We start from the raw sequence: 15,640 nt of genomic DNA on the forward strand, positions 1-15,640 counted from the left end.
CGACAAATCAGCACAGACAGAGAGCTCCATTCAAACTTTGCTGCCATCAGGAATAATTCTTCAAATATAATCATCAGTGTTTGAGCAGCTATGATATCAGGGACAATCTAGACATGTGTGACAATACTGAACATGTCACATGACACACCTCAAACATCATGTGATCCACTCTCAGTCTGCACTTTCATTCATGACTTCAACAGGTTGAAATGAGCTTTGAAGAAACATCAGTGAAATAAATCTTTCATGGATTCATGTGAGCAGCAGATGAACTTTGTACCAACAACATCTTCAATAACAGAGTCTGAATGAAGCTCAGGTGTTGATGCTGCTCACTGATTGGACGCTTGCTTTCAGCTCTGCTCTCAGTCTTTACTGCACAGGTGAAGGTAGAAAGTGTGACTGGATCTATAGACTGGAAACAGAGAAACATGCTGAACATTTGAAGCTTTGCAGCAGAAATGTTCATGTTACAAATACAGCAGAGCTGATCTGGGATCAGTGTGTTCACACCTGCAGCTACAACAAGGTTTCATGTCTCCACACGTCAGCATGTGAACTTTACTCTGACTCAGTCTGAGCAGTCAGACGGCATATTTTTAAAGTTAACACATCAGCACACACAGAGCTGAGCCCCTCCCACCTGTGCTGAGTTTCAGGTGGAGCCCCGCCTCCTTCCAGGAAGCAGCTCACCTGTGTGTCCGTGTTTAGTGTCCAGGTGTGGAGTGGAGCTTGTTGTTGGTGTGTGAAGAAACTGTAAGTTTGCTTTGTTTCCTCCTTTAACAGTTTGTCTTTAGGAACTTTACTGTTTGTTCAGCTCGTGTTTGATTTCTTCACACAACAAACTGTGTGTGTTTGTATTTCCGGTCTCTCCATTAAAGTCAGTGTGTAATGTTTCCTGGCTAACATCAGCTGTGTGCAGCTTAGTTCAGCACAAATCTGCCGCTCCATAGTTCACGGTAACGGACTCACAGCTGGACCAACGAGGCCGAGTGTGTCCGCCACTCTGAGCTACGTTCGTGTTTGTGTACTTGTAGTTTGTACTTTGAGTTCACTCAGAGCCCACAGAGGACGCAGCGTACGTGATGACGTCACAGCCCTTTACCTCCTTTACTGTCACTGTGATTAATATTTACACACGAGACACCTGCAGAGCTCTGACGCTAAGCTAGCACACAGCATGCTAACGCTAAGCTAACACTAAGCTAACGCTAAGCTAGCCAAGAACCCAGAGTGACGTAAAGCTGAGTAAACACTGACCCCAGACCAGCACCGTGATAAAGTGAGCTGCTGCTGCTGAACTTGAACAGGTAACAAAGTGATGAGCAGTCAGGCTGCAGGTTTCTACCTGTTCATGTTTCTACAGTAGAATCACTTTGAAGTGTCTTTGTGCTGTTTCATCTTTGATTTGTGTTCATAAACACTCAGAGAAACATCACGTGACCTCATCAGGATCTGTGTTGGTGTGTGGGGCTGTACCTCAGCTTTATGTTGTTACATGCTCATTTGTTCATTTTACACAGTAACATCAAAGTAATGTTATGAGGAGTAATGAAGTAACGTACTCCATTACTTTTAATCAAAGTGTTCTGTGTAATATGTGTAATAATGACTGTTTTGAGTAATGACCAACACTGATCACAACAAAGAGGAAATGCCTCCAACATGCACAAACATTTGAGCCACAACATGCAGTTAATGTGCACAAATGTCTTTGATATGCTGCTCAGTGATGGTGGTGACTGTCAGAGCAGAGCTACTGAGAATCAATAAGTAATATCAATGATGGGATCAGAATCACTAAATTCTTCTCATCCCTGTCAGTATCATACATGTGCTGTATAATGTGATAAATGTAGAGGTGCTGGCTGTTCTCTCACTCTGCTGTTTAGCTGTAAAGGACGCCTCCCTGCCTTTGTCTCATTCATGACCTTTAATAGTCTCTTCTAACATGCAGAGATCTGTATGATCTGTTTCATAGAGTCTAACCAGCCTGTACAGGTAACAACAACAGTCACTGCATCACTGACACACAAACGTCATCTCTGTCAATAACAACATTCATACATGGAATAAAAACACATCAGTGGATCATTGCTGGAGCTGATGTTTGTGCTCCTGGTGCAAAGGCTCTCAGTTTCCTCCTTGAAATAACATCAGTGGTGGGTCAGCGACATGCTTTCTTTCCCTCTCAGGTTTAAATATCTGGGACTCTCCACCGTTTGGTTTTAGAGCTGAAGAAGCTTCTCAGATGAAACGTCTTCCAGAAACTTAAAGACATCTCTTTTCTCTCCAAGCTCCTTAGATCACATGACCTGGATGACTGAACCTACAGACATATTGACCTGGTTTCATGGTCACATGACAGGTCAGAGGTCAGCGACTGTAACTCAGTTCCTCCTGTTAATGTGAACTCACTGAGTGTTTGTGGTTTACCTCTCAGACTGACTGAAGATGATGATGGAGGAAGAGGAGGACAGAGCAGAGTCTGCAGGGTCCAGCTGTCCGTCTGTGAGGAGTGACCGGTCCAAAGAAGAAAATCCAGCCTTCAGTGGTGAACCTGGAGCAACGAGGTCAGAGAGCTGAACTCACTGAGTAACAGAAATAATTCTGCACTGACATTATAATCAGTGTTGACTCTGGTTGATTGTCTGACTGTGTTTGTGAGCTGAGAGGAAATGAAAATGAGTTTGTAACAAAAATCAGTTTTGTCCAGTTTTCCTGTAAAAAGCTGAACTCTAATCTAAGAGGATGTTACTGACAGGAAACAGCTGCATTATCTGCAGTCTGTGTGATCACAGCTGCTTCAATCATGTTTGTGTCTGCAGAGGTCAGAGGTCACAGTCTGCAGGGTCCAGCTGTCCGTCTGTGAGGAGTGACCGGTCCAAAGATCACCCTCCACTCTTCAGTGGTGAACCTGGAGCAACGAGGTCAGAGAGCTGTGATGACTCCTTTACATGTTTGTGTTTCCTGGATAAATATGACCTGAAACATCCTCAGATTGTTACAAAGATTCATTAAAAAGAAAACAATGAAAGAGAAAAGATCCAAATGTTCGACTTGGTCATTTGCTGTTTGAGGACAGTGATGCTCATATCTGTGGGGAAAGTGTGACCTGAGTGGGTTCATGTTTGTCTTTAAAGAACAGAGCTGCTCTGATTCTCTTTGTGTCTGATCTGTTAAACAGTCTGAGAGGTCACACAGAGACCCAGCAGCTAAAGCCTGGATCATACTGGCTGCTGTTACTCCATCAGGACAACACTGAACCACAGTGGTGTGGATGTAGTGGATAAATCCCACCATACTGATGCTCAGAGTTAACCACAGGGAACAAAACCAGATGTTACCTTCAGATTGTGACCTTTGGAGTGGACGATGCAGATTTCAATAGAGAATAAATGTTGTTGTTTTTCAGCTGTGAAGAAAGAATCTAATTTTCTGAACTGAAGAATTTATGATGCTGGAAACAACATGGAGACTATAACACAACATTTCCACTGTGTTCATAGAATGAATGTAAAACTGTCAGACATTCATTAAATATGCAAAATGTCTACAGAAGCATCAGAGGGTCAGACGTGAAGCACTCAGTGATTTTGATCAAATGACTCATCAGTTATTGATCTGTACTACACTGATCTACCACGTTAGTAAAGCTGGTGTTCTGGTGGTGGAGGGAGACTCGGATCATGTTCTGGTTTTGGAGCAGTGATCTGCTGATGGTTCAGTTTGATGAGCTTCTTCAAAATCATCCCTGACATCACCACTGAAAGGACGTCCATGAAAACAGACTGAAAATTACTGATATGTTCACAATCTGAGAGTTTAAAGCTTGACAGACTTGATTCAGATGAAGTTATTTGAGCAGAAACTCCTGGATCTTTATCCTGTGTTGATCTAATCCTTCATGGTTCCTCCACAGAGTGGAGCAGCAGAGCTCGGAGGTTCCCAGTGGTCAGTCTGCCCAGCAGCATCAAACACAGCTGGACTCCATATTTATGGTCTGTACATGTACAACAACTACTGTTACATCTGTTCTGTTCACAGTCATCTCCATGCTGCTCTTTGTAGACCAGTGGATCGTCAGTGTGTCCAACATGGATCTGATGTTTGGCTCCATGATTTCAGTCTGATTGGCTCATTCATAAATATTCTGTTCCAGCTGCTGGAGGACAACATCATCACTTTTGTGAAGAACGAGCTGAAGAAGATCCAGAAGGTTCTGAGTCCAGATTACCCAGAATGCTTAGAGAGTCAGAGGAGCAGCAGCAGAGAGGCGTTTGTGAAGATCACAGTGGACTTCCTGAGGAGAATGAAGCAGGAGGAGCTGGCTGACCGTCTGCAGAGCAGTAAGAGGATTTATCTAAAGATTTAAGCTGCTGGATAAATGAACATTTTCCAGAGATGGAAGATGGAGCAACATGTTTTAAAGATTAGTTCTTTTTGGAATTGAGTGTTTATTTTTCTTCTCATTCAGAACTTCAAGCTGCAGTTTGTCATCGTAACCTTAAATCCACCCTGAAGAAGAAGTTCCAGTGTGTGTTTGAGGGCATCGCTAAAGCAGGAAACCCAACCCTCCTGAATCAGATCTACACAGAGCTCTACATCACAGAGGGAGGGACTGCAGAGGTCAATGATGAACATGAGGTCAGACAGATTGAAACAGCATCCAGGAAACCAGACAGACCAGAAACAACCATCAGACAAGAAGACATCTTTAAAGCCTCACCTGGAAGAGATGAACCAATCAGAACAGTGCTGACAAAGGGAGTGGCTGGCATTGGGAAAACAGTCTTAACACAGAAATACAGCCTGGACTGGGCTGAAGACAAAGCCAACCAGCACATCCAGTTCATATTTCCATTCACTTTCAGAGAGCTGAATGTGCTGAAAGAGGAAAAGTTCAGCTTGGTGGGACTTGTTCATCACTTCTTTACTGAAACCAAAGAAGCAGGAATCTGCAGCTTTGAAGACTTCCAGGTTGTGTTCATCTTTGATGGTCTGGATGAGTGTCGACTTCCTCTGGACTTCCACAAAACTACAATCCTAACTGACCCTAGAAAGTCCACCTCAGTGGATGTGCTGCTGATAAACCTCATCAGGGGGAAACTGCTTCCCTCTGCTCGCCTCTGGATAACCACACGACCTGCAGCAGCCAATCAGATCCCTCCTGACTGTGTTGGCATGGTGACAGAGGTCAGAGGGTTCACTGACCCACAGAAGGAGGAGTACTTCAGGAAGAGGTTCAGAGATGAGGAGCAGGCCAGCAGGATCATCTCCCACATCAAGACATCACGAAGCCTCCACATCATGTGTCACATCCCAGTCTTCTGCTGGATCACTGCTACAGTTCTGGAGGATGTGCTGGAAACCAGAGAGGGAGGACAGCTGCCCAAGACCCTGACTGAGATGTACATCCACTTCCTGGTGGTTCAGGCCAAAGTGAAGAAGGTCAAGTATGATGGAGGAGCTGAGACAGATCCACACTGGAGTCCAGAGAGCAGGAAGATGATGGAGTCTCTGGGAAAACTGGCTTTTGATCAGCTGCAGAAAGGAAACCTGATCTTCTATGAATCAGACCTGACAGAGTGTGGCATCGATATCAGAGAAGCCTCAGTGTACTCAGGAGTGTTCACACAGATCTTTAAAGAGGAGAGCGGACTGTACCAGGACAAGGTGTTCTGCTTCATCCATCTGAGTGTTCAGGAGTTTCTGGCTGCTCTTCATGTCCATCTGACCTTCATCAACTCTGGACTCAATCTGATGAAAAAACAACAAGCAAAATTATGGTCTAAATTATTTAAAAATAAAAAGAGTTTAAAATCTCTCCACCAGAGTGCTGTGAACAAGGCCTTGCAGAGTCCAAATGGACACCTGGACTTGTTCCTCCGCTTCCTCCTGGGTCTTTCACTGCAGACCAATCAGACTCTCTTACGAGGTCTGCTGACACAGACAGGAAGAAGTTCACAGACCAATCAGGAAACAGTCCAGTACATCAAGGAGAAGCTCAGTGAGAATCTGTCTGCAGAGAAAAGCATCAATCTGTTCCACTGTCTGAATGAACTGAATGATCGTTCTCTAGTGGAGGAGATCCAACAGTCCCTGAGATCAGGACGTCTCTCCACAGATGAACTGTCTCCTGCTCAGTGGTCAGCTCTGGTCTTCATCTTACTGTCATCAGAGAAAGATCTGGATGTGTTTGACCTGAAGAAATACTCTGCTTCAGAGGAGGCTCTTCTGAGGCTGCTGCCAGTGGTCAAAGCCTCCAACAAAGCTCTGTAAGTACATATGTGATCATAGCTTTAGCTTTTAAATGTTTATTCTAGTTAACACAGATCAGGTGGAACAACTCAAATAAAATATCAAAAATATTAAGTGGTCATCGGTACTCAGTTTGTTCAATACTGAATACAATGGAGCACAAATTGTCCACGTTTCTGAAATATTTCTGGGTGTAACTGTCACCAAAGTGCAATTTAGACCTGGCCTGTGGTTGTTATCTAAGTGATAATCATCAATTCTACTAAAACAAATACAAAATAAAGAAGTTTGACACATTCTGTTGATATCAAAAGCACACTGAACAATTCAGTGTTGTTTTACTGCTGTTCTCTCTTCACTTCTTCTCCTCTGATTCTCTCCACATGTTGCTCTGCATCAGTGCTCAGTTTCCTGACAAAACAAGATTAAATATTGCTAAATATAATAGTATCTCATTACGCTTCAACATAAGTGTTTTATTTTTGTAATTGTTTATCTGTTATTTTTCAGACTGAGTCACTGTGACCTGTCAGAGAGAAGCTGTGAAGCTCTGGCCTCAGGTCTCAGCTCTCAGACCTCTAATCTGAGACAGCTGGACCTGAGTAACAGTAACCTGAAGGATTCAGGCGTGAAGCTTCTGTCTGAAGGACTGAAGAGTCCACACTGTACACTGGAAACTCTCAGGTGAGATCAAGCATTTTTCTTTCATCAACTGACAGAATTAGCAGATTAATAATAAGGCAGTCCTCTAATAAGAGGAGAAGTGGAGGTGTTTTGGAGGGCAACATACTCTTATGTTAACAAGACAGGAAGTAGTTCCTGGGAACTGCTTCCTTTGTTATTGTCTAAGTAGAAACATGATGGTGAAACAGTGATGAGTTTGCAGAGGTGAATCCACACAACACAACAATGCTGTTGCGTGCTGGAAGCAGACTTCTCACAGATTCTGAGGCTGCAGGTTTCATCACTGTCCAACCAAAATTCACTGAACCAGCAGTAAATGAACGTCCAAAACTAAGCTTCATGTTTAAAAAACAGATGATCAGGGGGATTTGTGTTTACATCTTTTTTGTGTGATCTGTTCACCTGCTGTTTCAGCTGTTTGGTGGTTGTTGAGATGGTTTTGTGAACTTTTAGCTGAGATTCTGACATTTCTGTAGATACCACACATGTCTAATTACTTTGTACAGCATGAACGGCCATAACGAGGTTTTTAACAGTAAGAAAAGTTGTAAAACTTCAGAAAATATAGTTAAAAGTCCAAAACCTTCTACGTCTGGTGGCTTGTGGTAAGGAGCAGATCAAACGAGTAAAGAATTACGTTATAATTATAAATGGCTTCAACAGCACATTCAGGTCTGTGAGACTCATTCAGACACTGAGCCGTGGCTCTGTGCTACATGCACATATTTCTGCATCTCTGCCATTCAGACACACTTTATATATAGTTTATTTTATGTAGTATTCAATACTGAACTGTACATTTAGTCTTTTTAAATGCAGCAAGTTGTATTCAGTGTTTTCATAAAAGCCTTATTTTTATCCATTTACTGCTATTAGGAAGAACACGTGAGGTTTAAGACCTGGACCAGTTTGAAACCTTTTGTCCTCCACAGTGGAAAATGGGTGGAAATAAAAATGGGTCTCACTTTAGCCAGCTCCTAATTTTATCAGTTCTACTCTCAGCGTCTCCTGTATATCTCCTGTATAAATGTTGCACTCAGCTTTGTGGTCTCCAATATCACTGAAATGCAGCCAGATGCTGCTCATTTTGCCTTTTCACTCTTTCCTGACACGCTTGCATTTCAGTACAGCTCCCATTTCTCTGTGTACTGGTCTCTACCACTACCCTTGCTGTCTATGGGACATGTCCTCTTTCACATAATGGTATGATCCCAGTCTGTCTCTTAAAGTGATTTGCCACATGGTTTGCTCATCAGAATAAAACCTCAGCCGTGCTCACATTGATTATCAGCAAGCCTGAAAATTCATCAATATTTGACATATGAAATTATGTCAAGGGCTTGATTTGGCCCACGGGCCATATGTTTGACACCCCTGGTTTACACAGTTTGGTATTCAATGTACAACTGAGCTAGCTCTCAGCTAACTAGCAGACAAGCTAACTGCTGGGACTGCGTCTTTCTAACAAGAGCGTCAGACACTCAGACTGGTTTCCTTTGTGGATGATGATGTGTTCTCACACTGATCCTTCATGCTGATGCTGCCATCCACCCACTGCTCCTGGATTCCTCATCATCATCTCCATCAGCCCTCACAATACTCCACCTTCTTCAGCTTCATGTTCAGCAGCCTGGATGGACAGTAATTCTTTCCATGGGTTATGGTGGGACATTGAGAGCTGAAGTCAAACAGCAGTGAGAATGAAAGACTGATTCATTTCTATTTAGTCTTGTGATGTGCAGCTTTGTTCAGAGCATTAAGGCCCAGCAAAGATCACTGAGGTCATAGAGTCCTGATGAAACCTGTGTGCTTATAGAAACTGAGACCAGATGAACCAGAATAGAAGGACATTAAAATGAAGTGTCAGCTACACAAAGGCAAAGCTATTCAGTTGTTGCTGTGAGTTATTTAAATGGAGGATGGAGTCAGACTTTAAGCTGCTGGACTCAGTCACTATATCCTGTTGTCCTCATAGAAGCTGGACACACAGACTCACCTGTGACACAGTGACACACAGTGTGGGCTACACACACAGTGGATCAGTCACACTTGTGCAATCATTTGTTGTGCTGGAAACCATGAACACTTTGAATCACATTAATGGCTTTGTTACAGCAACATTCAATCATGAGTTCAAAAGTAGTGTATTGTGTACTTATTTTAATAGTACTGCAGTATGAGAAGTGCAACATTCAGTGTGCAGAAACAGATCAGGTGCTTTCTAACAGCAGTGTTCCCTTTAACACAGCAGCAGTTCAAATATTTCTGTCAGTCTGAGCTGAAACATGAATCTAATCAAATATCAAATCAAAGTTCTTTGCCTCTGCCAGGACGTTAACATTTGATCTAGTTTTTTACAAAGTTCCCTCAGCGTCCAGAGCCACCAACATACCTTTGATCAACAGCAAGTGAACATTTATAAATGTGTGTTTGCAGAACAGGAAGCAGCAGAACTATTGTTCTGTTATCAGGCAGCAGCACAAACGCTCATCAGCTCATTTACTGTGCAGGACTTTGAGTGTGTGAAGTGTGTGTTTGTGCTGGATTTCCTTTGGAGAATCTCAGTCAGAAACCAGACAAAGAAAAACTCTTTCAACAGTCCAGGTTGAGTTGACAACATGAACTGCATTTATCTTCCTCTGACTGACATGTTCTTCCTCCTCTGCACCGAGCCAGCTGCTAAGACTCACAAGCTCATTGACATTTTCTGATGATAAAGAAACTCTCTTCTTCTGCACAATATGAGCAGCAACAGAGAAGAAGCTTTCACAGGTACAGATGTTGCAGCTGTGGCCAAGTACATGTGCTGCATGTTGGAGCAGCACTCTAATGGACAGGCCTCTGTACTGATGGTGGGCTCTGCTCTGTATCCACCACACTGTTCTCAGCTGAGTCTTCCTCCTGTTCACACTCTGATGAAGCACCAACAGGGCCAACTTCTTCTCTGGTGGCTCGGATGTTGTTGCTTCCACAGGTTTCCCTCCAACAACCCTCTGTTCCTGCAGTAAGTTCAGTAAGATCTGGGTAAACACTTGAGCTCCTTGAATCTGGCTCCAGCAGCAGTTTTCACATATACAATGTTGGCATTTTGCTTGCGTGTCTCCAGGTCTGTTCTGAATGTAGACTTGAATTTGACCACGTAGGCGGGGTCATCATCTGAGCTCTCCATCACCTGAGAGAGATGACAAAACACAGAATCACAGAGCATGAAACCAACGTTTCTCCTCCCAGAAGTTCAGTCACAGACCTGCAACAGAAACAAGAAGATTCAAATGACGCAGAGCTTTCATTTACTTATATCCACAAACATGTCCTCTACATATTCATGCTGTATTTACACACACATACAGAGGCTGTTTGTCTCTCACACACAGACAGGACACTGAGAAATACATCATGTTAAATATACCTGCAGGCTTCCAGCTGTGCACTTTGTCCCTGTTAGCTGTGATCGCCATGGCAACCTTGGTGTTGTGGGCGATGCAGGGACGTGTTCAAAGGCAGACGTCTGGCAGCAGCATCATATTTGATGCACTATCTGTACTGAGTGTGCTGACTGTATTTCAAATGTCCCACTGCTGTGCAACATGAATCACATGTTCTGCACGTTTCTGTAACTCCCAGGTAACCATGGTTACCCAGCCACGCCCAGTAGTCTCCAGAGAGACCAACAGCTGGTTCATGTTGTAACGCCGTGGCTTTCGTAGTCTCTCCTTTTTCTACAGCTCATGTGTTCTTCTTGTGATGCTGCGTCTTGAGGCTCATACATGCCGTCATTTGTTGATCCTAAGAACGTTCCTCAGACCGACTTCTTCAACAACAGATAACTTTAGTTGTATCAACACTGCCTCCTGGAACAGTTTAAAATGAACATGTCAAAGATCTGTACCTGTCTCCATGTTTCTGTCCCCGCCCCTTTCTTTCTGTCCTGGGTCATGTGAGCGCTGCAGTAGTGTTAGGCCCACCCTCAATGCTCCCATTGGCTGAGACGCATAATGACGCCCATTTCAAGCCAGCACTGATCAACATCCCTCCTGTGACCCATGGCTTTTATATTCAGAGCCAGTGAGCACTTTCACAATAATCATGATTTTAAAAACTGTGATTAAAATAATTGCTGACGTTAATCAGTTAATGAGTTAACAAGATAATAACAGGTTAAGTTGCCCTAATAATTAGACTTTGGTGACAAACTGATGTGATCTCCATGTTTCCTTTGTTGGACTGTGGGCGAGTGTCAGAACTGAATGTACTGAGTAACATGTGGAGTTTAAACATGTGTCAGTTCCAGTTTTAGAGCTCTAAAGTGCAGCTATCATGTTAGGAATATGTTAGGAATAGACAGGAACACTGAGCACACTGAGGTCAAATCTTTATTTTACCACTCGCTGCATTCTTGATGTTCATGAATTCAGCAGGTTCATGATTGTCTGCAGCATTAATCTCATATTTCCATTATTAGTGTTGAATTTGACTGTTTGATGTTCTTTATGATCTCTGGCACCAGTTCATCTGTAGGCTGAGCTCAGTCCATCCATTTAGTGAAATGATGTTTAAAGGTCTCCTTGTTCTGTGAGCGTGCACAGATCCTGAAGCAGAAAGCCTGGGTTACAGAGAAATGATCATCACTGTGATGATGCTCATCATCTCTGACTGGGATTTGAGGTTTTGTCAAAGCAGCAAAGAAAGCCTGGCTATGTTGGACTGGGTGTGGCAGCAGCTCCCAGTTTGAGTTCAGGAGACAGACACCCTCTCTACTTTGAAGATCAGCTTCAAACTTTCCTTTTTGATAAAACTTATAGTTCGAGCTGGATCAGGTGACCCTGAACCATCCCTTAGTTATGCTGCTATAGGCTCAGGCTGTTTGTGGACTTCCCATGATGCTCTGCTTTCTTCTCCCCACTTTTCACTCCTGATGCTTTTATATGTCACTACTGCATGTCCTTAACTTTTGTCTCTCTGTTTTGTTCTTGTCTCTCTGAGCTCATCTCTTCTCTTTCCCCTCACCCTGCAACCAGTCATGGTAGATGCTCCTCCTGGAGCCTGTTTTCACTGGGAGGATCTTTGTGTCAAAGGGAGTTCTTCTTCCCACCATCACCAAGTGCTGCTCACACTGGTGGCGGTTACCTTACTCTGTTAAACAGCTTCAGATGACTGTTGTTGTCTGTTGGGTATTGTCACTTATAAATAAAGTTACAATGGATGGATAGATGTTATTGTGACAAAGAGAAAACATCTGTTGACAGATAGATTGTTGTTTTGTGTGTCTGCAGTCTGTCAGGCTGTCTGATCACAGAGGAAGGCTGTACTTCTCTGGCCTCAGCTTTGAGCTCCAACCCCTCCCATCTGAGAGAGCTGGACCTGAGCTACAATCATCCAGGTCCCTCAGGAATTAAGCTGCTGTCGGCTGGACTGAAGGATCCAGGCTGGAGGCTGGACACTCTCAGGTATGGAGAGAAAATCTGATAGAGGAGGAAGAGCTGGAAACATTTCCTGTGTCTTTCACTCACTTCCTGTTTGTTTCCTGCAGATGACACATGAACAATCACACATGCAGGAATATTTTCAGGGTCAGACACACTAGTCTAGCTGGATAGTACATGGATATTTATGTAGGGGTCTCCAAGGAGTCTGTTTGCAGGAACATTTAGGTCACAGGTGTACCTGATATAGATACCAGTGTACCTAATAAAGTGTCAGCTAACATTTGGAAATGGAAGCTTAAATAATGACAAACTGTACATTCACAGCTGAATTCACAATAAATTTGTTCTGAAGTGCACATTTTTCTGTTATTGTTCTCAAACAACAGAATGAGAATGAAATATTGATTCTAACAGGGCCCATAAACAGCATTAGCTTAGTAGCATTAGCTTATCAGAGTTTCCATCATGGTCACACAAATCCTTAGCGGAGCAAAGTGGCCTACTTAGCAATAGCTGCTGTAGAAAGCAAAGGGAAAACAGTATTAGCATTAGCTGCTAAATGTGCACTAAATGAGCTATCGAGAAACACTCGACGTGAATTAGCACATAATGCTAATTCACGTCGAGTGTTTCTCGATAGCTCTTTCTCATTTGAGAAACAAATGAATTCTGTTATTAAAACCAGCTGTAAGGTTTATATTGTTGATTGTCATTTATGCTTAGAAATATTTACTCATATATGCTTAGAGTTGTATAATCGATTGCATAATGATAGAGGTTTGATCCTGAGTAGTCTGTAAAGACTCTGTGTGCCTTCCAGAGTGCTCTGGCATGCACACACCACTTGGGGTCATGAGAGAGGTCGTACCCTCTCTTACTGATTTATGGTGTAGGACAGGGGTCTCAAACTCAATTTAGCTGGGGGCCGCTGCAGGCAGAGTCTGGGTGAGGCTGGGCCGCATTAGGTTTTCCACAAGAAAGACATGGTTAAAAAATTCCAATCTTCTCAAATCTCTTTATTTTTATTTTTTAACACAAAATATGAAAAATGAATAAACAAATTAAGAATTAATAAGAAAATAAATCAATCTGTAAAACATAAATAAAATAATAATAAGATATTTTTAGTCAGTGAACTTGTGTTTTTTTCAGTCTTCTATATCTGCTGTATTTAGATTGAAATGTCTGTATTAACAGTTCTATAACCTTCTTCTGAACATGAATGGAACACTGTAGAAAATGAACTGTTCTTCTGAACATGGCTTCTCTTGCCTACTCCTTGCTGCTAGAGACCTGGCAGCGTTTCCTCTCGCATAGCCGAGCCAGATTTGGCCTGAGGGAGGAAGCAGTTGCGACCCTCAGTATGTCTTGAAGATGATCATCCGTAAGTCTGGACCTGTACTTGGACTTATTGAAGTTCAAAGTGGAGAAGAGCTTTTGGCACAAGTATGTGCTACCAAAAAGGCACATGGTCCGCTTGAACATTCGGGAAAGCCGAGGGAAACTAGGGCTCAATTCTCTCAAAGATTGTCCAAGCTTGTCTGCTTTTCCACTCACCTCCCTGAACTTTGCTTTGAGTTCAGAGTTGCACTGCAGCTCAATGAGCTCCATTTGAAGCACAGAAGGGGCATCTTGCACATCAAAGGAGACGGGGTCCGCAAAAATGTGAAAGGTGGCTCTGTGTGTCTTGAAGTCAGCAAATCTGTGATCAAATTCCTCCTGTAGCCTCAAAATGACATCAACATACTCGTCAGCACTGAATGGTGTGCCTGCATCCACGAGTGCCTTGGATGCTGGGAAATGACAAAGGTTTGTCTGAGAGAGCTGAGCTTTCCAGAGCGCCAGTTTTGTGGAGAATGCTCTCACGTTGTCATAGGCAGCACTGACAAGTTGCCCCTGGCCTTGTAACGTCTTGTTCAGTACATTAAGCTCATGTGTCATATCAACAAGAAAAGCTGAGTCCATGAGCCATTTGGGATCAGTTAGCACAGGAACACTAACTCCATCCTTCTCCATGAAGGCTTCACTTCTGCTCTCAACTCAAAAAGTCTCTTTAATACATTTCCCCTGCTGAGCCAACGTACCTCAGTGAAGTCGAGCACATCCCCATATTCTGACTCCATTTCCTCTAAAAAAGCACAGAACCTTCGGTGCTTTAAGCCCCTGGATCTGATTTGGTTGATGCATTTCACAACAATAGACATCACATTGTCAAACTTCAGGCATTTGCTGCAAAGGACCTGCTGATGGATGATGCAGTGCAGAGCAATGGCCTCCTCCACGCCTTCCTCTTCCAGTTTGTTTTGTGCCACCAGTCCATGTTTCCTCCCTGTCATTGATGGCGCTCCATCTGTTGTTATTCCAACAAACCTCTTCCATGGCAAACCAACATTCTCAATGGCATCACACAGCTTGTAAATATCTGCTGAGCGGTGGTCTGGCCATGCATTGGAATTACTGTGAGCAGCTCCTCCATCACTTCAAAACTGTCATCAACACCACGGACATACATTGGGAGCTGGGCAGTGTCGGTGATGTCTGTGGTCTCATCAAGAGCGACTGAGTATACACTGAAACATTTGGCTTTCTCACACAGTTGGTCATAAATGTCACTTGACAGGTCAGAAATGCGATCTGCTGCGGTGTTGGCAGAAAGGCTGATGTTGCTAAACTGACCTTTCTTTCCCGGACAGACTATATTTGCAGCCTGCAATATGCACTTTTAGACAAATGCACCTTCTGTGAATGGCTTCCCTGCTTTAGCAATCATCTCACTAACCACGTGGCTGCGACTGCTGCATTATTCTCTTTGGTTGCTTTCTTGGAGAAATCTTGCTGCCTCAGTAGATCTGTTTTAAGACTGGCAACCCGGTTCGCTCTCTCGTCTCCCTGGTATTTTGCATCCAGCTCAGCATGTCTAGTTGTGTAATGACGTTTCAAATTGTATTCCTTGTGCAGCGCAACTTTCTCTGTGCAAATAAGACAGGTCGGGGTGCCCCTGTGCTCAACAAAGAAATATTGCATTTCCCACTTTTCCTGAAATTGTCGGTGCTCATCACCAACCTTTCTCTTCACCGCAGGCTTTGAAAAAGACATGTTTGGGGCTATGTGACATTTATAATTCTACTTGGTGTCACTGTCGCATTGAAGTTTCAATCAAGCGTTTAGCCGACGGACGGGGAACGTCTCAACGCGTAGAGAACGTCATTTCTGCTTCTTTTTCTTGCAACCGTAGCACGGCGATCGGCAGATAAAAAGCCGGTAGCAGT

The 15,640-nt window shown here is 43.4% G+C and overlaps 1 protein-coding gene across 1 annotated transcript in view; it reads left to right on the plus strand.

Annotated features, from left to right (window-relative positions):
• The first annotated feature begins 4,411 nt into the window (after window positions 1-4,411).
• Window positions 4,412-15,640, plus strand: part of LOC146712341 (protein NLRC3-like) — a 17,176-nt gene continuing 5,947 nt past the window's right edge. Inside the window, exons 1-4 of the mRNA XM_085436231.1 lie at window positions 4,412-4,436; window positions 4,478-6,278; window positions 6,772-6,945; window positions 12,219-12,392. Coding sequence (XP_085292357.1) covers window positions 4,412-4,436; window positions 4,478-6,278; window positions 6,772-6,945; window positions 12,219-12,392 — 2,174 coding nt within the window. The remainder of the gene's footprint in view (window positions 4,437-4,477; window positions 6,279-6,771; window positions 6,946-12,218; window positions 12,393-15,640) is intronic.

Source organism: Copadichromis virginalis, linkage group LG3 (genome assembly GCF_057382275.1).
Source record: "Copadichromis virginalis isolate Kocher_CV1m ecotype Utaka linkage group LG3, C_Virginalis_male_GT1.1, whole genome shotgun sequence".
NCBI lineage: Eukaryota > Metazoa > Chordata > Actinopteri > Cichliformes > Cichlidae > Copadichromis > Copadichromis virginalis.